The sequence below is a fragment of the Amblyomma mixtum genome, chromosome 2, assembly GCF_055824585.1.
Source record: "Amblyomma mixtum isolate Tamu chromosome 2, ASM5582458v1, whole genome shotgun sequence".
Classification (NCBI taxonomy): Eukaryota; Metazoa; Arthropoda; class Arachnida; order Ixodida; family Ixodidae; genus Amblyomma; species Amblyomma mixtum.
The window spans coordinates 236,360,145-236,387,237 of NC_143013.1; the positions used below are offsets into that span (position 1 = coordinate 236,360,145).

Here is a 27,093-nt window from a genome sequence, read left to right on the forward strand (position 1 = left end):
TCCCTCCTGTTGCTTGGCTCCCCTTAGCGGAGGACACCCAGAAGTTGTGGGAACAGAATCTTTTTCCTCAGCGACACCTGACAGCCAAGGGTAGATGATGCAGCTGGTGAGAAGCCTGTGGATGTTGTGCCCACACTAATTAGAGAGAACGCAGTACCTCGTACAGTGCTGTTGACTCCATGGATTCGATTCAGAAAGCAGTGTCACGACTGAAGTTGTCTACACTTGTGTACACATGCCAGCTGCATCGCAGCTCAGTGCACTGTTTGCCATATGTCCTAGCACTAACAGAGCTTACTGGAGTCCCGCAATGAAAATGCAGTTCACATGGTAACCAGCACAACGCATCTGATGCTTTCTACTATAGGACTGCTCCCGTTAACCACAGCACTGCTCCTGTTACTAAAGAACTTGATCAGTTCATTTTTTTTTTCCTTCTCAGTCCTCCTCACTCATGCACACCAGCATTCCGGCACCACGGCACAGGCTACTGGCAATTCACAAAGTTTGGTGACACTTTTGATGGCTTTCTGAACTGTCAGCCATGGCTCCTGCACTTCCGCGTGGACGCCTGCAAGTTCTCTGCAATATCACCACATCACCAGCAAGTTCTCACTTCTCTCGCAGGCAGACATCTACAAACCGATTGCGGATCAAAGCAAGAAAAAAAAAACATGACGTGCGTCTTCTTGCTCCCATGGCGTGCTCTATGTACCTCCAGCCCAGTGCTTCTTCCGCATGTGCCATGACCATGTAGTGCACTTAAGCCCCGTCTGATCCGTCTCCGTCTGCAATGCTTGGCGAAGCACTAAGCACACTGTGTCCCAGCGTCGGCCGAACTCTACGGAGAAGAAGCCAAAGCTCACAACCAGGCAGACGAACAAAGCCAGAGACGGAGTCCAGGGTGCGCAGCACAACGATGCAGGATGCGCAGCACAACGATGCAGCCGACCACACACACAAGCGGGAGCGCGGCAGGGCCGAAGGCGGGGGCTCAGAAGCTGACCTTGCCGCGTGCCTTGAAGAAGCCCAGCTGGGTGGTGTTGTGGAAGGCGGCCGCCACGCCCACGTAGCTGCACACGACGATCGGTTCGTAGAGCACGCGGCAGGGGGCGCAACGCACCAGCGACGGCGGAGGAGCCTGCGACGCGTCCAGCTGCAAGACCGCCTCCACCAGCGCACGCGAAAAGAGTGCCACGTCATGGTGAGCGCCCCCAACTGAGGTGGCACGCAGGTGGTGCGACGTGAAGGTCACCCAGGGGATCTCGCGGCACCAGGGGTTCCAGTCCTGCAGCAGCACCCCAAATGTGGGATGCACACATAAGCGCCTCTCTGTGGAGTACCGCAAAGGCATGTGACATTACAAGTTAATAAATAGCCTGCCACCTGTTTCTTCATTCTAAAACACACTAAAAGCTTGTCGATTCGGGCTTAAATGGGTCCGAAAGAAAAACAACTGAGTTATCAAAATCTGCATGATCAAATGAGCCTCCACATCCCCCCAACCCAACTGAACACTACCAAAAACCGTTTGCGTCAAGACAAATTTATTAAATGTAAGACTCTTCAACAGTCGCCTGATGAGAAATGCCCAGAAAGGGCTGTTTTTCACAGTTTCATAAATGGTTTACTGTGTGCATTGCCGGCACTGCTGAAGCAGAACTGATGCAGGGTGAGGAATACAATATAGGTGCAGTGGGTGCGTGCAGTCCCAATTTGTTTCCCAATTTTCATTCCTGGCAGGCCGGCGTGTACGAGTTGAGGAGAGGAGAGGGGACAGGAGGAGCATTTTTTAATTCCTGATATCTTCGGTGTCAATAAAGCTAGCTTAAAGGTTTTTGCAGTAGAGTGACGAGTGGTGGAACCCCGTTTGCTCATGCATTTTTCCTATAACCTCAGTATTAAGGCTGTGGTCTGCTTTTGCTTTTAACTATTGTCGTTTTCCCTCTGCTACCAGCCATCACAGCTCACTTGCCATCACCGTAAGGCAGGCGTCCTATGCTGTCAAGTGAAGCAGTGCTTTCAAGCATCCGTTCCTGTACTTTGTAATGACAAGATGCGCTCAGCTGCTTCAAACTGTTGCCAGGTGCTACTTTACTTGAATTTATATTTGTACAGGGGCTGTCCTGAAAGTGATGAGACAAGTCACAGCGTGACGCGCGCATGCACTTTTGGGGGAAGGAGGGGAAGCCTTCAGCTTCACAATGCGGCAAACTTAAATGGCTGTGAGCAGGTGAAGTGAGTGGACGTCTGCGAGCGTGCACCCATGTTTTGTCGCTGCATCGAGGAAACCACGGAGCGTACGTTGGAACAACGCTAAGTAGAGAAGCCAGGTGTATGATACGATGATGGTATTGTAGCATAAGCAGTGCAGTTGCATGATTTGAGGTACTGCTCCACAAGGTTGCATGCCTCTGCAGACCAGGAAGCATCTCCTTGATGGCTTCTAGTTAAGTACTGTTTATTATTCACTATCATCAACTGGTTCAGTGCTGACAACCTCCAGAGCCGCTTTTCCCTCAATTTGCAACCAAAAATTCCCTATATTTCCCTAGATATGAAAAATAGTGTTCAGTTGTATATTGTAAAATTGTATATGTATGCATAGTTCAGTAGCAAGTTTTATCATGCAGCTACCCTATTACCTGACGTTGTAACCAAAGTAGCTGCAAATTCGAAATGAAGGATGTAAGATGTAAAATGAAGAACTTTTACATGAAGCTACAAGATTAACCGTAGCACTCTTTGGAAATTGCAAATTAAAGGCTCTATATCGTATATGTCTTTTTTTTTTTCACTGTACGCAAGATATTAGTAAACATGCATCGGCATGTGGAATTAACTGAATTTTTTTCCCTCATGTTGTGTCCGTTTAGACTTCAGCCGAAGGATACCATGTACAAAATGCCTGGAGGTCGCTTGAGGAGTGTACGGAAACTGCGATACAAAAGCTGCTCGTCTATTTGCTGCGATTGCTCTAGAGGGTGGCTGACGTAACAGTTTGAGTCAATTAAAACAATGAAGCAGTGATTGGCTTTTGTATGCCTCTTGTGACTTCAACTTACTTTGTTCGTCATGGTGGAACTGGAAATTATGGTTTATGATTTTGGAGGGTCTAACGTCCCAAAGCGACCCAGGCTATGAGGGAAGAAATAGTGAAGGGCTCCGGAAATTTCGATCACCTGGGGTTCTTTAACGTGCGCTCACATTGCACGGTACACGGGCCGCTAGAATTTCGCCTCCATCGAAATTCAACCGCCGAGGCCGGGATGGAACCCGCGTCTTTCGGGTCAGCAGCCGAGCGCCATAACCACCGAGCCACCGCGGCCGGTGAACTGGGAATTGTTGCTTTAGTTAGACTAGCTCAGACTTCCAGCAAGGCGCTCCTTTCTCAAACAAAAGTGACGCCCTTGTTCTTTCCTAGTTACCAAAATAAATATGCAGATATGCTTACTAAATAGGAATTTCACGTCATGCAGCGAGCTCCAAATACAGCATGAGGAAGGGGCACGCGTGTTGAGGGAAGACGGTGGCAGGCCAGATCACATCAGCGGGTGCCACTGGCCACGTCAGGGATTATACACGTCCGACTACGTCCATGTAAACGCTGGTTCACATGCACGCCAGCGACTGAAAATTGAGCAGCGCAGCGCTGAGAAAAATTTGTAACTTGTTGGAGCACCGCCGCTCTGACTGGAGCCGCCACGATGGCTCTAAACAGCTTTTGCGCTGCAGCAACAAAGCGTTTTCACCTGCATGTGAAACAGGCTTTACTTGAGCGTACGGCGCTGTTGTGAGTGCCTCCATCAGTTGTAGAGAAAAAACAACGAAATGCTTGTAATGTCTTCCCAACTTGAGGGAGAAAAAAAAATAATTATCCGATCAAATGAAATTTCCCTAGATTATACCAAAAATCCCTTTTCCCCTAAACGACATCCAAATTCCCTAGATCCAGGGAAAAATCTCTAGGGTTAGCAGAATTGAACTGGTTAGAGCAGTTACGCGGCATTAGGTTAATCAAATGCACGTGAGACATTGAAATGAAACCATGAAAGGGGATGCCGAAAAAGTATGTTTTGGCTACCATGAAGGTTGAGCGGCAGTTCCATTGCTGTCATCTACGCACAGACCACATGATGGTCCGCCCTCCCACTCAACATAGTGTGACAACCCAATGATAATACGCCAACCTAGTTCTTTGAAGTAAACTTCCACTTAACACAAAGCAGAGGTAGTCTCGCCTTTACCGTACAACTGAGAGACCGAATCTTCTCAAGCACTACTTCACAACAAAACATACCAGAAAACACCAACTGATATAAAAGTTTCATTCCTGCACCCTGGATGCACATACTATTGTGCACCTGTCCAGTCCCTTCTTTGTCCTCCGAGGAGAATGACCACTAACGAGTTTTCTCTGCCCAGGTGCAATATACAAAAGAGAGGGTGATGACGCACCTTGAGGAGTGGCAAGTGGGTGCCCCGGTCCCAGATGCAGCGCACACCTTCCTGGTTTCGAGGACTGCAGAGAAGAGCAGAGGTTGGGGGGGGGGGGGGGGGGGGGAATTGTGTTGGAACAAACTTCAAGCAGGGAACAAAGCCTAACTTGAGTACTGAACTCCACTGGCACCCCACTGGAGTCATTCGTGTCTGATACCCAACAGACGTAGATCTGGCACTGTGAGCCTGTTTCGCTTTTTATATGGGCTGACTCCATACAGGGATCACCTTCTATAACTTGCCGAGCTTTCTTCACTGCCCCCGCCCCACTGTCTCCAAGCAACACCAGCAGAAGGGAAAAGGCAAGTCAGAGATAGCGGATAACTGAAATGGACATGAAAAAGAAACAGAGAAAGAAAGGAAGAAAAAGGAAGCAATCAAAGGAACACGGAAAAAGAGAAAAAGAGGGAAGGAGGAGAGAGAGAAACAAAAAGAGACAGAAAGAAGAAAAGGAGATAAGAAAGAAAGCAAAGCATGTAGAAAGAAAGAAATAAGGAAGGAAAAAAATTTACTGGCGATCAACTGGATTGATGAGGAGGAAATGTAATAGCATTCTTCTTTCAGACACTAATCTACTCCAATTCTGATCCTATTCAAATTCCGACTATGCAACTACACGAAATATGTCACATCGCTTGAACTCTGTGGCAGAGGCAGATGGCTGTTTCAAACACAGCCACTGATGGGACATTTGAGGTCCAGGCTGTTCTTCCCAAGCAATGCGACAAGGAATAGTAGCTCCCGCAAGCCTCAGTTTTGCACACATAGCAGTTTGGGAAGCTGTACATTTTGCCTGCAGGCCTGCTGTTATACGAGTCATTTTCTTCTTAGCCATTTTCATTTTTGTCCACCCCTTTTTTGGCATCTATCTCTCCTCTCCCCTACAGGTGAAGAGGTGGAGGAGAGGAGACTGATGGGGGAAAGATAGACGGCTGAGCAGAGGCAGGTGAAGGGAGGCAAATCCCTCTAAACATCACCTCAGACACCCAACACCGCCACTGGGCAGGTTACCCCTTCATGGCCCTCCTAATGCTACCACGTTACAAAAAAGAAATGAATGAATAAATTTGGGGTTACTAATCGCAGCAAGGAAACTCAAGGCCAAAAGGTGCTAAAACTGAGATCTGTTAGATCTGTTATTTCGTCAAGATACAGAAGAAGGGATTCAGTGACGGAAATGCTGAACTCATGTGGGCTCGAGTCACTTGAATATCGAAGGAAAAAATCAAGACTAAAGCTTTTATTTCAAATAATTCAAGGGCACTTTAAGACAAAATCAGATAGATATGTTCAGCCTCCGGGAAGACGGAGCGCGAGAACAAACCACACACGATCAATCAAGCCTTACGAGTCACGTGTTGATGTTTTTCGTTACTCTTTTTTTCCTGATGTAATCGAAATTTGGAATGGTTTGCCTGTTGAAGTTGTCGAGCAATCGGATGTGCACACGTTCGAACGTTCTATCGACATTTTGTGTCAGGGGCACCCAACTTGATGTTATGATATATGAATTTTGTATGTTGTACATTGCATTGTATTCCCTCCCTGTAATGACCCTCAAGCGAGGATCAACAGTATTAACCCCTTAACCGTTTTGGACGAGCTGCGCTCGTCCTTGCCAACCCGTCCCCAAACCGTTTTGGACGACTGTAGCTCGTCCTCGCTGAATAGGTTCTTCCTTTCAGCGCTTCGGACGAGCAGCGCTCGTGTGGGGCTTAGATGGGATTTTACTCGACAGATGGCAGCACTGACCTGATAATTTCGTTTTCTTCTACCGCATAAACGTTTTTTCGTATGGCAACTTGGGTTTTAAAAATGGCGTCCGGCGGAGGCGATGCGTGTTTTGTTGAGCCGTCTTCTCGGAAAAGACGCTTTTCTTCCTCGTCACCTTCTTCAAACGATGGTGACTCAGACACCGAAGTGTACATTGTTTCAGGGAGCGAGGACGATAGTGATGACGTTGTGCTGATCAGCTCTTCCGATGAAGAAGAGGACAGCTCTGATGCAACATCGCGAGCGCACGTCAGTGGATGTAGATCGACGTCAGCAACATCCCTACGCGACTCCCTCGGATTCCTTTTTTCGCAGCTCCCGGTTAGACCACCAGATGACTTGCTTGAATATATTTATCACTTATTACCTGCAGGAAGTTGGTTTTCAGTATTGCGAGAAATAATAAACTTCAATATGCTAATTTGACTTCATGTTTGCTTCAAATATTTTTTAAAGATCGAATGCATGGTTTTTATTGCAATATTAATTGAAATCAGGACTAAAAAAAATAAGCAGTTTTGTTAAGAAATTCGTTGACATAACAAAACGGTGAAGGGGTTAATAAAAAAAATAAAAATAACATTTAGTACGGCTTTAAAAAAAACTATGCTGGTCAAATGTTATTTGCTTACTAAGTAACTACAGTAGAGAGGTGATCACAGTGGACATTAATGAAAAAGTGGGTGCCTAGTGGGTGGAGACCTTATGAATGGCGGAAGAGCAGGTGGACTGGTGGAGGGTGAAACTTCCTGAGAGTAGAGTTTGGTGGGTGGGGGTAGGGTGGGGAGGTGAGTCAAAAGTGAGAGTGGGTGGGTGGCTGGGCAGATGCTGCCATTTCTCATATTTTGAGCTTAGTACTGCTTGTGCAGCAAAACAACAAGAAGAGGAAAGACACAGGGTGAGAAGAGTACCGCAGAAGAGCAAGACAGAGAGAGAGAGAGCGTAGACCTGTTGTCAGGAGAAGAGCAGGAAGCAGGAAAGAGAGGAGCGACCTCCTCGGTCTCAAAGTCCCCACAGCCCGTGAGAACGTCTCGGCTGGGAGGGACAGCAGCAGCAGCAGCAGCAGCAGAGTGAGTCATGCCACCACCACCACCCCCACTGCCACCACCCCGGCGTCTTGGGGAGACCAGCCGGTCACGCACCGTGTCCATGACAGAGCTCAGCTTCCTACACAGCGATGACCAGCACGCTCAAGCGGTTGCCTTCTGGCACAAGAAGTTGGTTGTCAACAAACCAGGCAAAAATGTCTCAGCAGCACACACTGACACAGAACTCTTCAGAAGAGCAAACAGCCCAACATGGCTTCCGGCACCCAGTATGATAACGGCTGAAACCTTCGAACAACATGCATCACGCGACTGGCCTTTCGCACCACCAAACTTTTTTGCTGTTAACCTAAGTGAACTATCGCAGCATCGACAGCCAATCTCTGCATTACTGCTAGCTAACTTGCAGACAGGTATGAGTCCAAGCCAAGAAGCCGGTTCCAAACTGTAGATCCAGCTCTTGGCAGGCAGTGTGAGCAAAAGTTTAAAAACGATGAATTGTTAGGTGTGTTCATCATAAACTCTCGCATGTGCTTCGTTCCGGACCTCTCCTATGAATGAACTACCTGAAGAGCGCACAAACACTTCACCAGAGGGCAGCTCAAGTAAACCTAAGTAGTTCTGAGGCTTTAAAATCAATCTACACCTCCCACATTCATCTTTGGAATGGCACGATATGGTATAGTTTGCTAGAACACTATGACAAGATAGTACAGTATGAAAGAGAGAACTGCAAGGACTGTATCCAAGCAGAAATCACAGCAGTCATTACGGAGCAAACTCACTTTGTAAGGTAAGGCATAGAATTTTCTTAAACCACTTGCAGTCATACACAAACCTAGCCATAAAAAGCAAACTACAGGCAATCGGCAATCTTAATATGCCTTTACCATACAGCCATTTCCTTCAACTATTTGGATAATGCATCTACTGCCATTTTTATATACTGAGTTATTACTACATGGAACATTCCGATCCCCTTTGAGTTCAGCACATCTAGCTTCCACTGTATTGGTAAGGTGCAACAAGTGTATTCTTCTATTTATTTATTTTATTTAGTTACGTGTACTGCGGACCTGCAGGGGCTACTGCAGTACTGAGGAGATGCATCACAACACAACCGTAGACTCGCTAACACATTTAAGGGCAGCATAGTTGCTGTAGTTAACAGTGTCAGCTATCCCACCCAGACCCCCTACGACATATCATGGTTATCCACATGAAATTACGTAATCCAAAGCAAGGTCTCGCATCCCACTGGTGATATGACTGATCAGCGCACACATAGCATGATTCCCCTGACAGCTGACTCCTTAACTAAAGCTGCATTACACGAACACAGTTTCAAACCTTTTCCCCGCACGACAGCACAGGCCCGTTTTGCTCACGGTGGCCCCACTCACGGCATGAAGGACTTGTTGGGGTAGGTGAGCAGGCCCACTTGGACCACGTCGAATGCCTTGAGGTGCAGCCGCCGGTACTCGAGCAGCCGCAGGGTGATGAAGTCGTACTTGAGCACAATGAGGCTGTAGTCGGTCAGGAACACCAGCCGCTCCTTCTCCGTGTCCCAGTGGTCGATCCTGCACGCGCGCACGTAGTACGTTCTTTTTCTGTCCACTCGTTTACATACACTGCCAAACTCCCATTCTCGTACCACCACATCGGCCCCTCTTTCTGCTCATCTTTCCCAGTAGAGAGTAACAGGTCTTCAGATATCCCTCTTTTGTGGCCAACCTCTTTGCCTTCTAATCACTAAATTTATATATATATATATATATAGAAGTACTGATGATCTTGATATTGAACCACACAAAGCACATAAAAAAAACCGCTAGATGCTAAAGACAGCATTACTAACAATATTTAGTAACAGCACACACCTGACCGGTAGCACACTGTGAGGGTCAGGGGCGACCACTACATCACTGCGAGAGTGAGCAGCTGACAAACTTCGTTACTGCACAGTTTGTGCAAAGAATGTAACTGTTCCGTGTTCTCTAGCAGAAGCAAACGCAATAGTCCGCTAGATGAAGTTACTTGCTAAATCACATCCGCCGCCGCGGTGGCTCAGTGGTTACGGCGCTCGGCTGCTGACCCGAAAGACGCGGGTTCGATCCCAACCGCGGCGGCCGAATCTCGATGGAGGCGAAGTTCTAGAGGCCCGTGTGCTGTGCAATGTCAGTGCACGTTAAAGAACCCCAGGTGGCGGAAATTTCCGGAGCCCTTCACTACGGCGCCTCTCATAGCTTGAGTCGCTTTGGGATGTCAAACCCCCGTAAACTAAACCAAACCAAATCACATTAATCTATAAACACAGCATACTTCATGATGTGGTTCCCCTGTCAAGCATGCAAGTGTGTTTACGGGGAATGTTGCTTGCAATAAGGGCACTCTGGCAAAGCTAGACAGTGCACAGTTGGAGTGTGTTTACCGAACACACTTCAAGGAGCCAGTGGGTGGCATTGCCAACAGTGACTTCGAAGGCACAAAATGTAATGCATAAAGAAAGCACTCAAGTGTTGATTTTACTAGTTCTAACACTTTTTTCAAAAGAAAGATTTCTTTTTTTAGAACAAGACAAACCATAGAAGGAAGAAACGAGGTCAGGTGGAACTCCTCCGCACGCCGCCATCTTGTTTCTTGTCAAAATTCTGGATAGGCTGGAAACTAGTCTTGGCTGCTTACGGCTATTCTTCCATTTTCTCGCTCATAAAAAAATAACTTAGTCTGTTTCGTTTACGCTACCAAAGCAAACAATCAATTTTTCAGGTGTTCGCTTTTCATACGCTTTTTTGTTAATTCCGCTATTTATTCGTAGCCATTTTTGTTACTGTGAGTAACACGCTATAGTAGGATACACTTTATAAAAACAGCAGTTGCTAGCACCGGGTCGCGGTCCATGGCGTTCTGTATAAATCCACTGGCCAATCGCAACAGTAAACGAAATCAGCTTTTTAATGTTTGACTATGTCACACAATCCAAGTATGAAAATTCTAGAGCTCATAATTTTTTTTCTTGCGATAAGCTTCTTGTTTAGCTTAGAAGAAACGTTTAAGCAGCGGACTACTTTTTTGTCGTGGAGGAATTTTGTGCGCGGAGGCTGAATGTGGGCGGAGCTTCACTGTAGACTTAAGTTGTATCCGACTAAAGGTCCGTTCGATTCACCTGCACCACGTGAATTGGTTCTCGCGGTGCTGCACTTCACCATTCGTTTCAAAAAAAAGTGCAGATTTCGCACAGGTCTAGTTCAGGAAAACCGTGCACTTCCCCAGTGGTCAGTGTAGAAGTAGAAGTAGAAGACAATGGCTAGCACGTAGTGATAAATGGCGAAAAGAGTCAAGTTATTCCATTCGTCAATGGCGCCCCATTCAGGCCCGACTTGTAGGGAGCGCCACTGGGGCCTTGTTAGTTAGGGCTCCACCCAAGAAGGCAGCAACGGAGGGAGGGGGACAATGGACCTCACCGGCACCTCGCACTTCTCAACGGGCCCAACACCAGCGCTTCACCTTTAGGCCAATGAAGTTAAAACATCAGCAAAACAAATAAGCAATCACAAATAAGCTCAGCGTGCCGTTTCAGCGGGCAGTTTTTCGGCCCCCATTTGGCCACTGAGAGGAGAGAGCTGATTACGTGGGGGCACAGCCAGTAACCTCTGACATACAATATCACTGAGGCTGCAGGACCAATTCGTATTTTAAAATTGCATAGATGGTAGATGCGCAGAAATGGACAATCTACAGTAAGCATATTAAACCACTTAAAACAGCCACACTGACGTTAAAAGTTGCACAGAAACAGATTTAACGGCTGAAGTGTTGGCAAGACATTAGATTGCTACCAAGGAAGACCAGTGATCCACAAATCAGGCCACTGATGCAGACAGTGGAACACTCTCCTAGCCATTCCCAAATAGCGAAACATTCTCACTGCATGCAGGAACAGGGTATTTTCGAGGGTGCTTTGTCACCTCCTTGCTTGTATCTTGAAAGGCAGTGACAGCAATGAGTATGTGGAAAGAAAAATAAAATGAGAGTAAAAGGCATTTGTGTACTTTTTCCGAGGTGCTCAGTAAATCTGCCATCGCCACGCTGGATTGTCTACATTGTAACCACAGCCAATAGGGTTGCTTTGAGGGAAACAATTTTTCCTTTCCTCTTTGTTCTTTCTTTGACGACTGTCAGGGATCGAAGGCTCAACTACTGTTTCACCTCTGAGCTGCACCACATAGCTGCACCACTAATCCTTGCAGGTTCCGCCACGGTGGCTCAGTGGTTACAGTGCTCAGCTGCTGACCCGAAAGACACAGGTTGATCCCGGCCGCGGTGGCTGATGAAGGCGAAATAATTCGGCGCCTCTTTCTCTCTTTCTTCGTTCACTCCTACTTTCCTCCCTTCCCTTAGGGTGTAGTTCAGGTGTCCACCGATATATGTAAGACAGATACCGCGCCATTTCCTTTCCTCAAAAACCAATTTACCAATTATTAAAGGGGCCCAGAAACACAATCTTAGTTAACTGTTTTGCCTGTTGATTGCATACAGTGAGTTATAATGGTGCTATTAGCGTCGGTAATACCGCGTATATCCCTTTTTTCGTATATTCCGTTTTTTTTGTTTGTTTTTTTTTCGGCTGCTGGCCCGAAAGACATGGGTTCGATCCCGGCCGCGGCGGCTGAATTTCTTTGGAGGAGAAATTCGAGGCCCGTGTATTGTGCGATGTCAGTGCACGTTAAAGAACCCCAGGTGGTCGAAATTTCCGGAGCCCTCCACTACGGCGTCTCTCATAGCCTTAGTCGCTTTGGGACGTTAAACCCCTTAAACCAACCAACCATATTCCGTTTTTTTAATATTTTAATGTCCTCCCAAAAACAACTTCATGGCTCTGATGGTGTCGCCACACAGTGGCGGGTTTTTAGCAGCGGATATGACATCACCTGGCGCGAGCCTGATGATCGGACAAACAGTAAATATACTGCAAATTGTGTGAAAAATAGAGACACATTTTGTCACCTGTCTGCGTTTTATATTATATCAACAAAAACAACTTGTTTGTCTTAGATAAAAGCCCTGCAAAGCGAGTAAAATAAAAATACACCACCAGGGGCACTCTGGCATGGAAACGACGCTGCCAGTCTCAGCAAGAACGAGTTACAGAGAGCAGGCAACCATGGAGTACAAACTTCCGCGACATGCTCTGGCTGGCTGTTTTGATCGGTTGCGCCAGGTGCCGTCATTGGGAGAGCGAAATAGGAGTGGGAAGCCCCGCCAAAATCGAGTTACTTGCTTGTATTTTGAAATTTCTTCACTGAATAACTCCCGTTCCTGTGCATCGATTCCTGTAATTCTTTTTAAGTCAGCATCTGTGTGACATAAAGAATCCACCTGAAGTATTGCCGGTATGCCCCCAAGCAGTGTTTCGCAGCCCCTTTAAATTCTAGAGGCCCGTGTGCTGTGCGATGTCAGGGCACGTTAAAGAACCCCAGGTGGTTGAAATTTCCAGAGCCCTTCACTACGGTGTCCCTCATAGCCTGAGTCGCTTGGGGACGTTAAATCCGAATAAACCAAACCTTGTAGGTTTTTCTCTTTTCGTGAAAAGAGGCAGCTTTGCTGGAAAGGCCCTCGTGTGACAAGAGTGCACTAGCTTTAATCCAAATACCTTGCCACCCATGAAGACATGGTAAGTACCAGCATGCAGCTGCCACTTACTCTGTGAGCAGCCAGACACCCCTCAGTTCGCCATCCAGATGTTTCATGAGCACCGGGCTGCACTGCTCCGCCGCCTTCTCCACAGCGCCTTCCTGTCCGGTTCAGGGGCACGCCAGAAGCAATGTTACCAACACAACAAAGCATCACCATCACCTCAACAAGTTCACCACAGCACAAAGGTCTACATTCTCAGTGACCTCTTAGCCGTGCCCAGCGCAAACTGCAGCCACATGACCAAGATAATTTGGCACCTGTGCCACTCCACTAACCTCCACTGCATATCGTTTTTTGGGTACCAATTCTGCTGCCTTAAAGGAATACCGACAACAAATTTTAATTCACCTATATCGAGAGACTACACCATTCTAACAACAAAAGGGCCACTCTCATCAAAAAACAAAGCTTTTATAAGCGGGGAAAAAAAATTTTAAAAGAAAAAAAAAACAAGTGTTGCCCTCGCCAGCCCCTTTTGCAAGGAGATAGATTTCGAGAGCAGATCCCAGAGGCTTGCTGCACTGCGATTTCCCTTCAATACAGCAGTAACCAGACCATATCAGTGTAGATGTCACAAGTTAGAACTGCGTGGAGGAAAAATTTTCAAACTTAATTTTCTTAGCTATAAATGTGTCATTTGCTGCCAGACAAATGTTAACATGTCCACAAATAGCCACACAATAAATTTTTTCTCAGAGCAACAATCACATGGACTTGTCCTGAGTGTCGCTTTAAAATACACCTGTATGTGTGTTCTGTGCATCACTATCCTGCTCTGGTTCATACCCTCATCCAAATTTTAGCTAATGTGTCATCGAAAAGCAGCCTAAAGGAAAGCTGAAATGTTTTTTTTTCTCCTAGAATTTGAGGTGATTCAATAATTGAAATGTACGAAGCTGCTAGGTAAAGCACGCCAAGTAGTTCTGCGCTATCATTTAAAATGGTGACTAATCGCCGATTAAAACCGCGACGATGTTCAGGTTTCTCCTCACAGCATCGGAAAAGTGTGGGGAAACTTGTGATGACGTCATTATAGCCGAAATATCAGATGTACACTGTCTTCAAGCATTAGCCGTCATGCATTGTACGCTGCCGCCAAACAATGCTTCGTGGGCTCCGCCATTAGTGGCACCGGTTTTCTCCCTTCAAGCAACCGTTTCTTCGCTGAAAACGTAGCACTGCCATACATGACATTGTCATTGCAACCTTTGACCATCGTGGACACTGCAGAGAAGCCTGAATGCCGACGCAGCTTTATTCGGCGATTACTTCAACGTTTCAAATGCTAGCACAAAGAGACCTCGAATGCTTTACTAGCAAGTTTCACCCCTTGGTGCCCTTAAACTCATCGAGTTCGGAAACCTCTTCAGTTGCCCTTAAACGGGGCACTGACATTAGGACACAAGAAGAGGCAGCACAACAAGGTATCCTGCGTTGTGGAGCTGCTGCTTATGTCCCACATCAACGCCTTGTTTTTCCTTTGGGCCTTCTTAAAATTATTTTTCAATGCCTCGCCAGTCGCTACCAAGAAAACATACCTTCCAAGCAGTGCTCTTGCTTTGCCTGCTAATAGACACCTTTAGCAATACCGTTTACCGTGTTACCATTACCGGAGTACCGGGAGACCGCTCACCGGTGGTGAACAGGCGCTGATTGGTCCTGATGCTGCTGGCGCGCGTGCAGCTGCCGCATATGTGGCGCCATCTGGCACCGTCAACATGATTTGTGCATGCTCATTGGCTGCGCGCGGGCTCCCGGTACTCTGGTACCGGTAACGGTGACCCGGTACACGGCATGCCAAAGGTGCCTAATTTCACCTGATAGCTCCTACCTGCAAGCACCCAGTTTCACTACAGCTGCAGCCTTTTGTTTTTGTGGGTAATCACTTCTGCTGTGCCACACTCAGTTCTCAACAATTCCAACTCAAAAGGGAGTTGAAATTTGTTAATATTTGTTCGAATTTATAGAATTTGAATCAATGGGAATCCTTTTGACATCCTTGCTGTTGACAGAATGAAAGCATTAGTTTGAATAAACCGGAAGGTTGAATTGAAATTGAGTACAAACTAGTGAGAGTCGACTAGTAAATTTTATACCTTCAAAACTTGGTTTGGCTCTCTAAGCACGCCATCATTACTTATTATAACTATTACCTGAAGCCATGGGCGTCCGGAGGGGGGGGCAAGGGGGGGCGGCTGCACCCCCCTGGAAAATCACTCACTCTAACCGTGAGTGATGGCCGCACACCAGGGGCGGCGGTGCGCTCAGCAGAAAGAGTAAAAGCGGCCCCGCTTCCAGCTTTGGGTCACATCTGCGAAGTGCCGCGTCCGGGGACGCGTCGTTGCAGACATACAGCGGCACCGGCGAGCATGTGTTTCGAGGCGTCTTGAGATGGGTGCCTGTTTCTTTGATCTCTAGAGAGATAGCCACACGGAGGCAGACAGTGCACAATCCGGCCACCGATGAATTCTTCAGGAGGGAGGGACAAATCAGCCGTGTCCACCCCCGCTTTGTCGGGCTGCTCAAGGGCAAGCAGGCGATGAGTTGGCGCCGCCGCCGCTCGCTGTCTCCTCCGATCCACGGGAGAGCGCAGTTCGGTAGAAGCGCCGCTTTCAGAATCTTCGGCAAAGGGGATTAGCAGTTGCTTTTGTTCACGGCGACGCAGTCTCCAGAGGCGCCCCCACACCAGCGTTCCTTGCATCTTCTCCGGAAGCCAGCGCCTTTGGTCAAGGCAGCCCGATGGCGCCTGCCTGGCTCGCCTGGCTCGCCTGTCACCTCTGGCTGGGCCTCAAATCCCAACAGCGCCCATGTACTGTGCGATGTCAGTGCATGGTAAAGAGACCCAGGTGGTCGACATTATCCGGAACTCTGTACTACTCCGTCCCTCATAGCCTGAGTCGTTTTGGGGCTCTGAACCCCATAAAAACACACAAAACAAATTTTCCGACCGGAGTGGCGAGTGTCCCTTCCCCTCGGAAGTCGCGAGGCGTTCCTTTCACCCCCAAAGTGCTATTAGGAACGACGACAACAAGTCTCGCCGGGTGGCCGCCAGCACGCCTGTTTCTACTGTGTATGGCTGCTAGCGACTTGAGGGTGATTGCTTTCGGGCCTGCCGCCATGGACCACAAGCACCGAGAGGACCCAGGTGCCAGCTGACTTCAATTACGGAGTTTGCCCGGTTGGAGTGCAGGAACAAAACCAGACCCCCTTCACAAAGTGCCTGCACGTGTAGAACGCCGCCGCCGCCTCGGGGAGACGAACGTTATCTTCCCCATTTGCCGTGACCGTGCCAGGGAACAAAGGGCCTCGTCTCCGGTTGCTCTTTGGCGTGCCCAAGCACCGCGACAAGCTGGCGGGCCTCATCTCCGACCCAAGCACGAGGAACCACTTTCGGCGTTTTCGTGACCTCGCGTCTGGCCTCGAGCGGCGGGTGGCATTTGATGATCAACAGATGTCGGTGACCCGCAGAAACCTTCGGCTGGCCGGAGGCCATCACCTACCGCCGTCAACGCTACCTCGACGACAACCTTCTTTCCCTCAGACTCCACATGTGAAGGGGGCGTGACCATGAGTGCAGTGTCGTGTGTGTGCGCACAGGTGAAAGCTCTAGGCCCCTCTAACTCCGGCAAGGGCGTCCTCAACCTAGGGACTTTAGGGAACAAGAAGGATATAAAACTCGACAACGGATGCGGCAGAATCGTCTCACTTCTAACCACCAATGTAAAATGTAAATAAACCTATTCTCCTTTCGCCATCTACCTCTTCGCTCAGCGGCACTCCTGTCCTGAACCCTCAACTCCAACAGTGCGTATTCGGGGATACTGCGGCAAGTAGGCCCTTGCATGTGTGCGCGCCTCTGTGTTTGTGCTTCGGTATTTTTAGTGGCCGGTTGTCAACGAAGCTGAGAACAATCAAGACAGCGGACGAGAAAACGACGAGCGGCGAGTAGTGTGTGTGCAAATACTCGACTGTGCGGTTGCGCGAGCAAGATGGAGCGAGGTGTATGAAGCTGCGAGCGTGCATTTATCTTGTAAATAAGTTTTCGTTGTATATATAGTCATTTTTTGTTTTCAACGTACGCATTCAACCGTTTTTTCAATCAATGTGTATATATTTTTAACACTACCAACCCCGAAGAACTCCATAGCCAGCTTTGTCTCGCGCGGTTCCGAATGATGGACATTCGGCGCTTCTTCAAGCGTCAGCGGTTGTCTGACGAAGCGTTATCCAAATGCGCCCCTGCAGATTCTGGTGTGATATGTGACAACGGTGTAGCATTTGAACAGAGTGATGCAAGCTTTTATCACCGGACAGTAGCTGATGTCGTCGACTCCATGGAAGGGACTCTGTCAACAGTGAGTTCAGGTAATGCAGCAGGCCGAGATGATTCCATTTCTCCTTTCTTGGGATTTAAGTCCGGATTTGACCAGAGCGATGCAACCTTTCATCACCGGACAGTAGCCGACGTCGTCGTCTCCATGGAAGGAACTTCACCAGCGAGCTCCGGTCACGCAGTAAGCCGAGACGATTCCCTTTCTCCTTGCTTGGGATCGAAGTCCGGAGACAACATCAAGAAAACAAATAACTTGCCTCAAGAATATGACTTAGGAGAGTTTCTAGGCAAAGCTAAACTCACTGGCATACCGGACTTTTTGAAGTTACGTCTTCTTACTAAGCCATGGTCACCAAATGTTACATACGATTTTAAGAAGGATGTAACACCTGGAAAGAGGCCTTTTCGACATCAATGGCTGGGAGATTACGCCCCCTGGCTTGCGTACTCAGCGACAGCGAAAGGCGCTATTTGTCGTTTTTGCGTCATTTTTCCTCCACGTGTTCACCGGGGTACTCAAGGAAGTTTTATCGTGCGCGCTTTCAGTAACTACAGAAAAATGCACGAGGCGTGCAGGGATCACGTAAAATCCCAATGGCACCAGGAGGCAATGACGGCCTCACAGAACTTTATGGATGTGATGAAAGGCAAGCAGCTACCCATTGTAGAGCAGCTGAACAGAGCACTCCACGCGCAAGTTGAAAGGAAGCGTGAGAAACTATTTCCAATAGTTTCCACCATTGTCTTTTGCGCGACGCATGACTTGCCAATTCGCGGCAAGCAGTCCGATAGTGGAGTCTTCAATGATCTGCTTGACTTTCGTGTAGAAGCTGGAGATACTCTACTTCAGGAGCACTTCGCTTCTTCTGCTGGCAATGCCAAGTACACTTCTGTCCGCGTCCAGAACGAGATCATCACAATCTGTGGCGACATCCTGAAAGAGCAGATAGTTACCGAAGCTAACAAAGCGTTTGCTTTTTCCGTTCTTGCTGACGAAACTGCAGATATTTCAGGAAAAGAGCAGATGTCTATAGGCGTTCGCTTTATTGACAAGGCGGGAGCCGAAGTGTGCGTTCGAGAGCAGTTTTTGGGATTTGTAGAGCTGGAGCAATTAAACTCCGCTTGCATCGCCGCGGCAATCTTGAAGTTTTTGACGAATGTCGGGCTGATTCTTTCGAACCTCGTTGGACAGGGGTACGATGGATGCTCTACAATGGCTGGAAAAGAAGCTGGAGTGAACAAAATTATACAAAAACAGTTCCCGAAGGCACTATTTTTCCACTGTGCAAGTCACAAACTAAATCTCGTCATCAACGATCTGAACGACGTCTCTGAAATTCGAAACACAATTGGCATAATCAAACAAACCATAAACTTCTTCCGCGAGAGCGTACTCCGGAGAAAATTGGTGCCGAACATTCCGATGCTGTGTGAGACAAGATGGTCTGCAAAATATAAGTCTATTAGGATCTTCTCTCAGCATTACGTGGCCATAGTCGAAGCACTCGAGGAGCTCGCGTCCACGGAATCATGCTCGAACGCTGCAACTAGACAACGAGCTCACATCCTCTACTGCGCAACAACAAGCTCATCTTTCATCGTCTGCTTGCATATTGTAGCGAAGTACAGCGCTCGGCTCGAACCAGTTACGAACATTCTGCAAGGTGTATCCATGGACTTCCATTCTGTGCATGACCACATCACTGAGCTGCAACGTATTTTTTGCGGCCACCGGACGAACGCTGTAGAGGAGTTCTCTAACATCATGAATGCAGCAAGGGAGGCAGCCAATCACTTAAATGTGGTGATATCTATGCCAAGACAAGTCTCTCGTCAGGCCCACCGAGACAACTACGGGATTCAGTCGCCGGAGGAATACTACCGTGTGGCAATATATGTGCCGTACTTGGACTCCCTCACTGCTTCTTTAGCTCGGCGCTTTTCTGAAAGCAATGAGAGGAGCTTCAAACTTCTCCAGCTGCATCCATCAAAAATGAAGCACTTGAGCCGTGTTGAGTTCGCTGTTCTCGCCGAAGAACTCCAGTGCTTTTACGGCATCGACAACTTCAAGGAAGAGGCCATCTCTTGGTACGAGATGTGGTGCAACAAAACTGGGGACCCATCAGAAATAACTTACTGCGAGCTTCTACATCAGGCCAAGACATTCTTCCCTGGTGTTGCAAAAGCCATTGAGGTGGCTCTGGCTTTGCCAGTTACTACCTGTACGGTCGAACGCTCCTTCAGTACAATGAGGAGAGTGAAAACGTGGCTACGCTCAACGATGACAAACGACAGACTGGACGGCCTTTGTATGATGAGTGTGCACCGAGAGCGTGTAATGAAGCACAGGAATGAATTTATCACCCGTGTCATCACGCAATTCGCCCAGAAAAATCCGAGGCGTCTACAGTTGCTGTTTACTGACTGACTGTCGTTGCGTGTTTGTGAACATATTGTGCTGTGTGCTGGTCATCAATCCGGGTGTGTCGAGAACCCGTATGCAGCAAGACTGAGCACTCTTCTCCACGAAGTGATAGTATCTTTTTGCATTTTTATTAATTTTAATTGTTTCTTCGTTGATAAACTCCAATGTATCTCTCCTAGCCACGCTTTAATTTGCTGTTTGTAATTTTTCTTTCATGTGTGTATTTTACTTATTTATTTTATTTATTTATAAATAAATAAATTTACTCCGCAAATAGTGCCTTTTTGCTACGAACATAACCCCCCCCCCCCCTCCGGCGCCAACAGCCAATGGGGCCCCCCCCTGCAAAAAATTCTGCGGACGCCCTTGCCTGAAGCGCAAGTATGGCAGAGGGAGCAGCAGTGATGTTTTAAACAACTACTGCAGAACGCACTGGCCAAGAAAGAGGTGACTTTCCAAATTTGCGTGTGAACAGAACCTGCTTTTCTTGCTTCCAAGCTGGGCTGTACATTACGGTGTACTGTCAGTGCCGAATGAAATGCGAACAGGATAACAGCAATGCAAACTGAAGGCAAAAATAACTACCTGCCAGGGAAGCATTACATGCAAGGTCCATTAACACTTCCATGTACCCATCCTCTCCCCATTCAAGTAAAAATCACGTGCACTAATACTCAGTTGCCCTCCACTGAAATCTTCGCATTTTGCTGTTCTGATTTCAGTGGCCTCGCTTGGGTTTCATTTGATGGTGTTAGTCCATACTAAAGTTACAGCGTACAGTCTCTCTCTCAAAGTGCCTTAAAGACATAAATGTATGACGGAAGCCAACAGCCACTGAAACCAAGGAGCATACAGGAATGTTTTTTTTTTACTCTTTTTGGTGTCGATCAATGGGATATTAATACTTGAACTATATTATCGCATAAAAATAACTGATTAGAAAGCAAAAAGAAAGTGAATAGCTTAACAAGGGCCTCAGCTCTGGCGGTCTTGATGCCACAGGTAGCATAAGAGGGATCTTTCACAGCTTCCGCCCCCACTGTTCGATGAAATTCTATGTCACATTTATACAGGATATACTACGTCCGCCACTATGGACGAGGGTGGCACTGGTGAACACTCTCAAGATTGGTTTAAATGCAAGTTAAACATTGCCGAAAGCAGAAGGTTGGACAGCCGTTGCCGTAGCTCAGTTGGTAGAGCACCGGACGTGTAATTCGGAGATTGTGGCTTCGGATCCCATCAGCTCCATGTGGTTGTTTTTTTTCTTCTACTTTCTAATCAATTATCTTTATGCGATAAAATAACCAGACTATTAATCTCCTATTGATCAACACTACAAATTTAAAAAAAAATAGAAACGTTCCGCTGCGCTCCTCAGTTTCAGTAGCTGTTGGCTTTCCACATATATATGTCACTATGCGCTCCTCACTTCCCTGCCCATGTCGGCTCTCAAGATGTCAAGAATTTCAAAAGGTTTTGAAGCTCCGTGATAGAAAAAAAAATGACAAATGTCAGTTCTGGTAGAAATCAGGTAAGCAAAATCAGGCATTTAGAGCATGTGCAATCTCATGCATGTAACCCTCTCTCAATGAGTCGGACAGGACAAGACAACCTGTTTTTTTGGCACAAGATTGTTAAATGCACCCAGCAAAGTTAACACCTGATTCCCAGCACACACACATAAGATGATGGTGAATGACAAAACACTGAAATGTAGAAGCAAAACTTTTTACTCGAGAACACTTTGCGGAAGCATGGAATGGACCCCTGCCAAGGGGGCATAGAATGTCTCTATAGGCAACATGGCTACACGGCAGCAAAATTAGCCTTTTATTTTCAAAATATCACCAATTTATATTAAACTTCCCTTTTTAAATCTATTTAGGATAGATTTTGGCAGATTCTGATTTCGAGGCACAGTCAACATGCATGTTCTTCACTCCTTGAACCAAAACCAGTCTGCAACTACTAGAGCTTCAAGGAGTGAAGTGAATGGTAAGGCACAAATTATGAAACCTTCAGTGCGTGGATGCATGATAAATCCCGAAGTTAAAGAATTGCAAAAATACGGAACCCTGGGGCCTCTGGTTCCCTCCAGAAGAGGCAAGCCGAAAAATTCCGTGCACTATATAATCCAACCAACAAGTAGTCTGGGCTCACCCGCACTGAGAAGTACTCCTTCGTCTCCTCCACCGATAGCTCCCGCGAGAACTGCCGCACAATGCTCGATGTTGACGCAGTGGACGCATTTTCAGCAGGGCTACCAGTGTTCCCATCCAGGCTGCTTGCATCTGCTCAAGACAGAAACTGTGTAAGTTTTCGTGCCCAAATTTGTGCAAGTGTTGTGCAAGTCAGAGAGCAGACTGAGTAGTCTAACAGTGCAAAGAGGAATTGAACTGCTACAAGTAACACATCCAAGAAGAATGGAAATTCAACAGTGCAGTGATTATCGGTGTCCCCTAAGTTTCATGGATGTATTTCATTGAAAAGAAAAGATGTACCTCAATTAGTCTTTATTATAGCCAAGAAAGGTTATGAATTGGAAAATATTCTTGAATTTGCACAGATACACCACTAACAGAAAGAATAACAACAACAACAACTTCAAGCAATTCATATGAAGCCTTGCAAGCAATCACATTTGGGCAAACAGAACATTAGAGCACTATGCTAGCTAGGGGCTATCCCCCTAATGTCACCTGAATACTAGGCCCAAGCTTTTCATTTTTGACTTCTCCTAGATTCTCCTAAACTGCTACTATGTGAGCACCCAATGAGACCTGAGGCAAGAGAGCAATAACAGCGCACCAAAAATAGTGTAAGAATAAACTATTTGCTGCCCGCCTCATTGAGACACAGGGGAGACTGGGGCAAAACGCGACACAAATTTGCAAAGCGTCGCCTTTATTATTTATTACAGGAAAACAAGTGCTACCTAATTGTTCCCTACTGTCCTGACCGCACGATCACTAAATATGAAAAGTACAACTGAATAGCAACACACTGAAATTTAAACACAAAACTTCAAAACGACGCATTTTGCTCCGACCCATAAGCAAAATGAGACAGTGCATGAGACAAAAGAAGACGCCCTTCCAAAATCAAGGCATCCCTCATCCTTGCAATAAATGCACTCCAATTTGGCTTCAAAGACATCTAGACAATCTTTGTGAGCCTATTTGAATGGCAGACAGTGTACTCAAACCGAACACGGTACTGTTTTGTTCTATGTCCCACTATAGTCGGGCTCTGTGTACAGCCTCGTTACGTGATGTTCTTGAGTTTCTTGCCTTCTTCGTAGCTTTTTCTGTTTTAATGCCACAGTTGTTGCTCACTCGCTCAGATGTGTTGAATGGAAATGTGGTTGCACTTACAGTGATCCCTGCAGAACAGCACAACACGGCGTTTTGACCCACAAGTAACCAGCTATTCAAATAATTTTTTCTTAATTACATGAAGCGCTAGAACTCCTAAACTTTGCATACAATATGAGCAATAAACAATCACCTTGCCTAAATACCTGCAGTGATCTAGGATGCCAGGTAGATTGAGCTGTGCAGTTTTGAAAAATGAGGTGTGCAGAATTTCACGTCTTTTGAACTAATTTCTCATTCAACATGGCCCGCTTAGAAAGCTTTTTCTCTGCTTAGGTGCAACCAATCCGGTCAACCTTAAAGCCACTTCTAAAGGATATGTGTGGAATTAGATCGCCGAAATACGAGGCTAATTTGATTGCTAATTCAGAAGTTACAGGGCACTAAGTAACAAGAATGTCATGTTTTAACCCCTAAAGCCCCAAGATGGAGACAACGCATAAAAAAAAAAAATGCACTACTTCACAGAACACCTTTTTCTGTGTCCGATGCTCTTTTGTTTTTTGTGTCTCCTTATGTGCTGGCTAAGTCTACATGTTATGAAAATGCAAAAGACAAGAACTTAAAGATGCAAAAAGCATTGATGTCCTTGTCCATTTCACTCAGCTCATGGGGAAAGAATGTACCGTTACCAACTAGCCCAAACCATGCCTTCTTTTACAGTGCCCTTTAGTGAATCACGCCACGTTGTAAATGCGCACAAAAGCACCGCTTCCGCACACAGCTTTCCTCACACTTTGCGGCACAACTAAAAGCGAGTGAAAGCTTCCTAGCCAGACTGCTGCCCAAGGGCATCCTCAGCCACAGGGCAGTAGAGTGCAAAGGCATTTTTTTCTTTTTTTACATCTTGTATTAAAGCACAAGATGCACCGCCCACTATTTCACTGCAGACCTGGATCAACTGTGCAGGCAATCCACCTATTTTTTATCACCACAGAGGTATCAATGGTTCGCCGCAGATCTTTCAGCCACAACTGGTGCGAACTATCTTAGAGGCTTGACTTCTGAGTACAGCAGTACTTCCTGTCACTGACACCGAGTTCTGTGTTCAATCAAACAACAAGGTGGCATAGAGCAAGACATTTTTGTGCTCTTGAATGCTTCTTTTTTGCCTCGTTCCTTAGTACGTAAAAGGATTAGTACACAGGCTTTGCACAAAACAAGCGCCAACTCCGCGCACACCTTGCTAACTTCTTCCAACCTTGCATATTCAACCAAAGGCCATATCATGATGCGTATGTAGCAAGCTACTCCGAACTAATGTACCTCATTTCAGATTGAGCGTGAACAACCGCTTGCTACTACACTGCCTCACTCTTAGTTCCCAACACTGTGGAAGCTGCTGTAGACTGCCTTGTCAGGTATAAAACCAAGACAGCAAGTGTTCTATAAAGTATGTCAACACTTTTAGGAATTGTAGTGTGCGTTTCTCACTTAGCTGAGAGTACCAAGAAGCCTTTGTTTCTGAAGCTTATACATGATCAGGATACATGCCATAATTGCTGCAGTTACAGTGAACGCCACAATAAAACATGCTCTAACATTATTCCTCATGAATGCCTAGTGGCAAAAGTTATCCCTTGTCAAATGCTTTCATAGAATAAACTAATTTTCACAAGTAATCACAGCCAGCAGTTTAACCTTTGGCCAACTTGTTAGATGGTCCCACAAATACTTCTCGCAGCCTAAAAAATGGTAAAAAGCGCAGCTTTAATTTCTGTAACATGCTGCAGTTAAAACGCAGGTTACTGCCACTTATATTTTACTGAAAAAGAATGCACTGACACTGGATGAAGTTTTCTTGTAATAATATGCACACTCTACTGCATAGTCTTGATGGCCAAGGGTACTTATTTACATATTATGTTAGCTACAAGAAATAACAGGTTCAGATGTTGCATGCAGCATACATAAGAAGATTAGTAACACCAATGCAAACAACACTGCAAAGCGAGCAAGAAGATCGTTACAAAGGACTATGGAGTCCGTTCAATTCTGTAACCTGAGCTGTGCAAACCATTCTCCACCAAAAGTGTTGTGTAGGGAAAACAAAACTGAAGTTCAACCTCTGCCAATGCTTTTTTAGTGTTCAAGTACAATGTGATACAGTGTTCACAACAAAGCAGTCCAGCAAATCCCTTCAAATTCAGCTCCTTCTGTCTTCAGTGTTTGAAAAGTAATAAGCCACTACCTGTACCACTTACGCGCAACTGGCTATCTTACTATTTTTCAATCTTTTTAGACAGCGCCACCCTAACGAAGACCTTTAGTGACGAACCCCTCGTGTTTATTATTTTCTTTCATTCCTCTCAGCCCACTCTAGCAAGTATCTTTACCGCTTACGACTGAGACACCGTTTTGTGAGGCACCACACAGACTTACACCTCATTCACAACCTCTCTTCGAAGTACCACAGACAGTTTGATGAATGACGTACAGGTAAGTATACATTGCGTGTTACTTTCATCTCACAGAACTACATAATGGAATAATCGACCGAAAGTACTTGCTAGCAGGCTAGTTTGTCCATTAGAAGGCTTCAAATACTTGCAGTGCAAAACGAACGGATGCAGACAGGGGAAACACAAGTACTAGCTCATATGTGTTCGCATGTTTTCTCCGTATGTCTATGTCCATTTCACAACGCACATATTTTAAGCTTTATGATGGACAACTTCACAAGATGAAGCTGACATGTGAAACGACGGGTGTTGACTGTCGTGAAATGCAACACTGACAACAGAACACGCAATAAATAATGCGAAGAACAGTTTCGGACACACAAAAGGAAAAAAAAAAACGTTCCGATTATTTGGCTGCACATGCTCGCCCGGTGGCCTTGAAAGAAGACAAAAAAAACAAAACAGCTGCACTACTGGGTACAAAGAGGTGCAGGTGCAAGCAATGCGGAGTACAACGCGCAGCGATCGAGGTCCACAGGTAAGAATAGCCACGCGCGGTGCGTTCACGTCGACTCGGCGTCTCGACCAAACATCTGCGCGAACAGCCGCCTCAGCGCACGGTGCGAATTACAGCGACAGGAAACCGGAGAAGCTGATAGTGCGAATAACGAGGCGGCGAAGAACTCGCTGACAACTTATACAACGAGAGAAATAAAAGCAGGAGCGAAGCTGGAAACAATGGACGTCATAGGACGCTGGAAAGGCTGGAAATACAGTGCCTAGCTGAAAACCACGACACTTGAGGTTTCGTTTTCGTCACCAGTTGGTCGCGAACGGCAACGGTCAACCAAAAAGGTAGTGGAGTGAGGCGTTGGGAGGGTTGATACCAGTTTTCTGGAAAATCTGGGAACGATTAATGTTTGAAGCGGGAGGAGACAGTGGAACTAATAACGGCCAAGGCGCGCTTGCGGCGTACTGAAACTGCTAATGCGCGATCAGCAGTGTAAAACAGTTTACTCCACGCACAATCCACCATTGCAATCAAGAGATTCTTCAAACAGCCAGTCAAAAGGCACAGCTCATTTATCCACCCAAGCAAACAACTACACGCTGCATAACAAAACAAAATGCTACACGCATATTACACGCTCGTAACTGCAGTCGGCAATGCGCGGTTTAGAACTCAAAGCAAGAGTGCTTATAACACATCTATTGAAAGTGCTGGTAAAGAGCTCCGTGAATTGGTGAGAGCTTAACGGACGTAAAGCAGCGAAACTGCACAGACCTCCGAGGCAGCGATTGGAAACCAGGCACGAAACGTCGGCGCCGCACTGCTGAGCCGCTGGCTGGCTCGGAGAGGTAGCCTCTGTCGTCTCCTGACTGAGCGAAAGCGTCATGCCTCTGAAGTCGGCTTCAGGGTAGTCTTCGAGACGCTCCACGTCGCTCAGGTCGCTCGGACTTGGAACGGTATTTGCATTTCCGCTAAATTTCGGCAATCCTAGACCAGCCATTGCGTGCAGACGGACGGGCCCGAAATGTT

General features: G+C 46.7%; 1 protein-coding gene across 4 annotated transcripts; it reads right to left on the reverse strand.

Moving 5' to 3' along the window:
* Nucleotides 1-439: 439 nt before the first annotated feature.
* On the reverse strand, nucleotides 440-27,084 carry LOC149363022 (tumor protein p63-regulated gene 1-like protein). 4 transcript variants are annotated; one of them, XM_089569860.1, is made up of 8 exons: nucleotides 26,839-27,084; nucleotides 21,938-22,068; nucleotides 13,023-13,114; nucleotides 8,723-8,899; nucleotides 7,222-7,440; nucleotides 4,459-4,522; nucleotides 1,007-1,288; nucleotides 440-582 (listed from the first exon to the last, which is right to left on the reverse strand). In XM_089569860.1, the coding sequence occupies exons 1-8, from the start codon at nucleotides 27,062-27,064 to the stop codon at nucleotides 499-501; spliced, it is 1,275 nt and encodes a 424-aa protein (XP_089425986.1). In that variant the 5' UTR covers nucleotides 27,065-27,084; the 3' UTR covers nucleotides 440-498. The 4 variants fall into 4 exon arrangements, with proteins under 4 accessions (XP_089425986.1, XP_089425989.1, XP_089425987.1 ...); XM_089569861.1 differs by lacking the exon at nucleotides 440-582 and adding an exon at nucleotides 667-841; XM_089569863.1 differs by lacking the exon at nucleotides 7,222-7,440.
* Nucleotides 27,085-27,093: the final 9 nt, after the last annotated feature.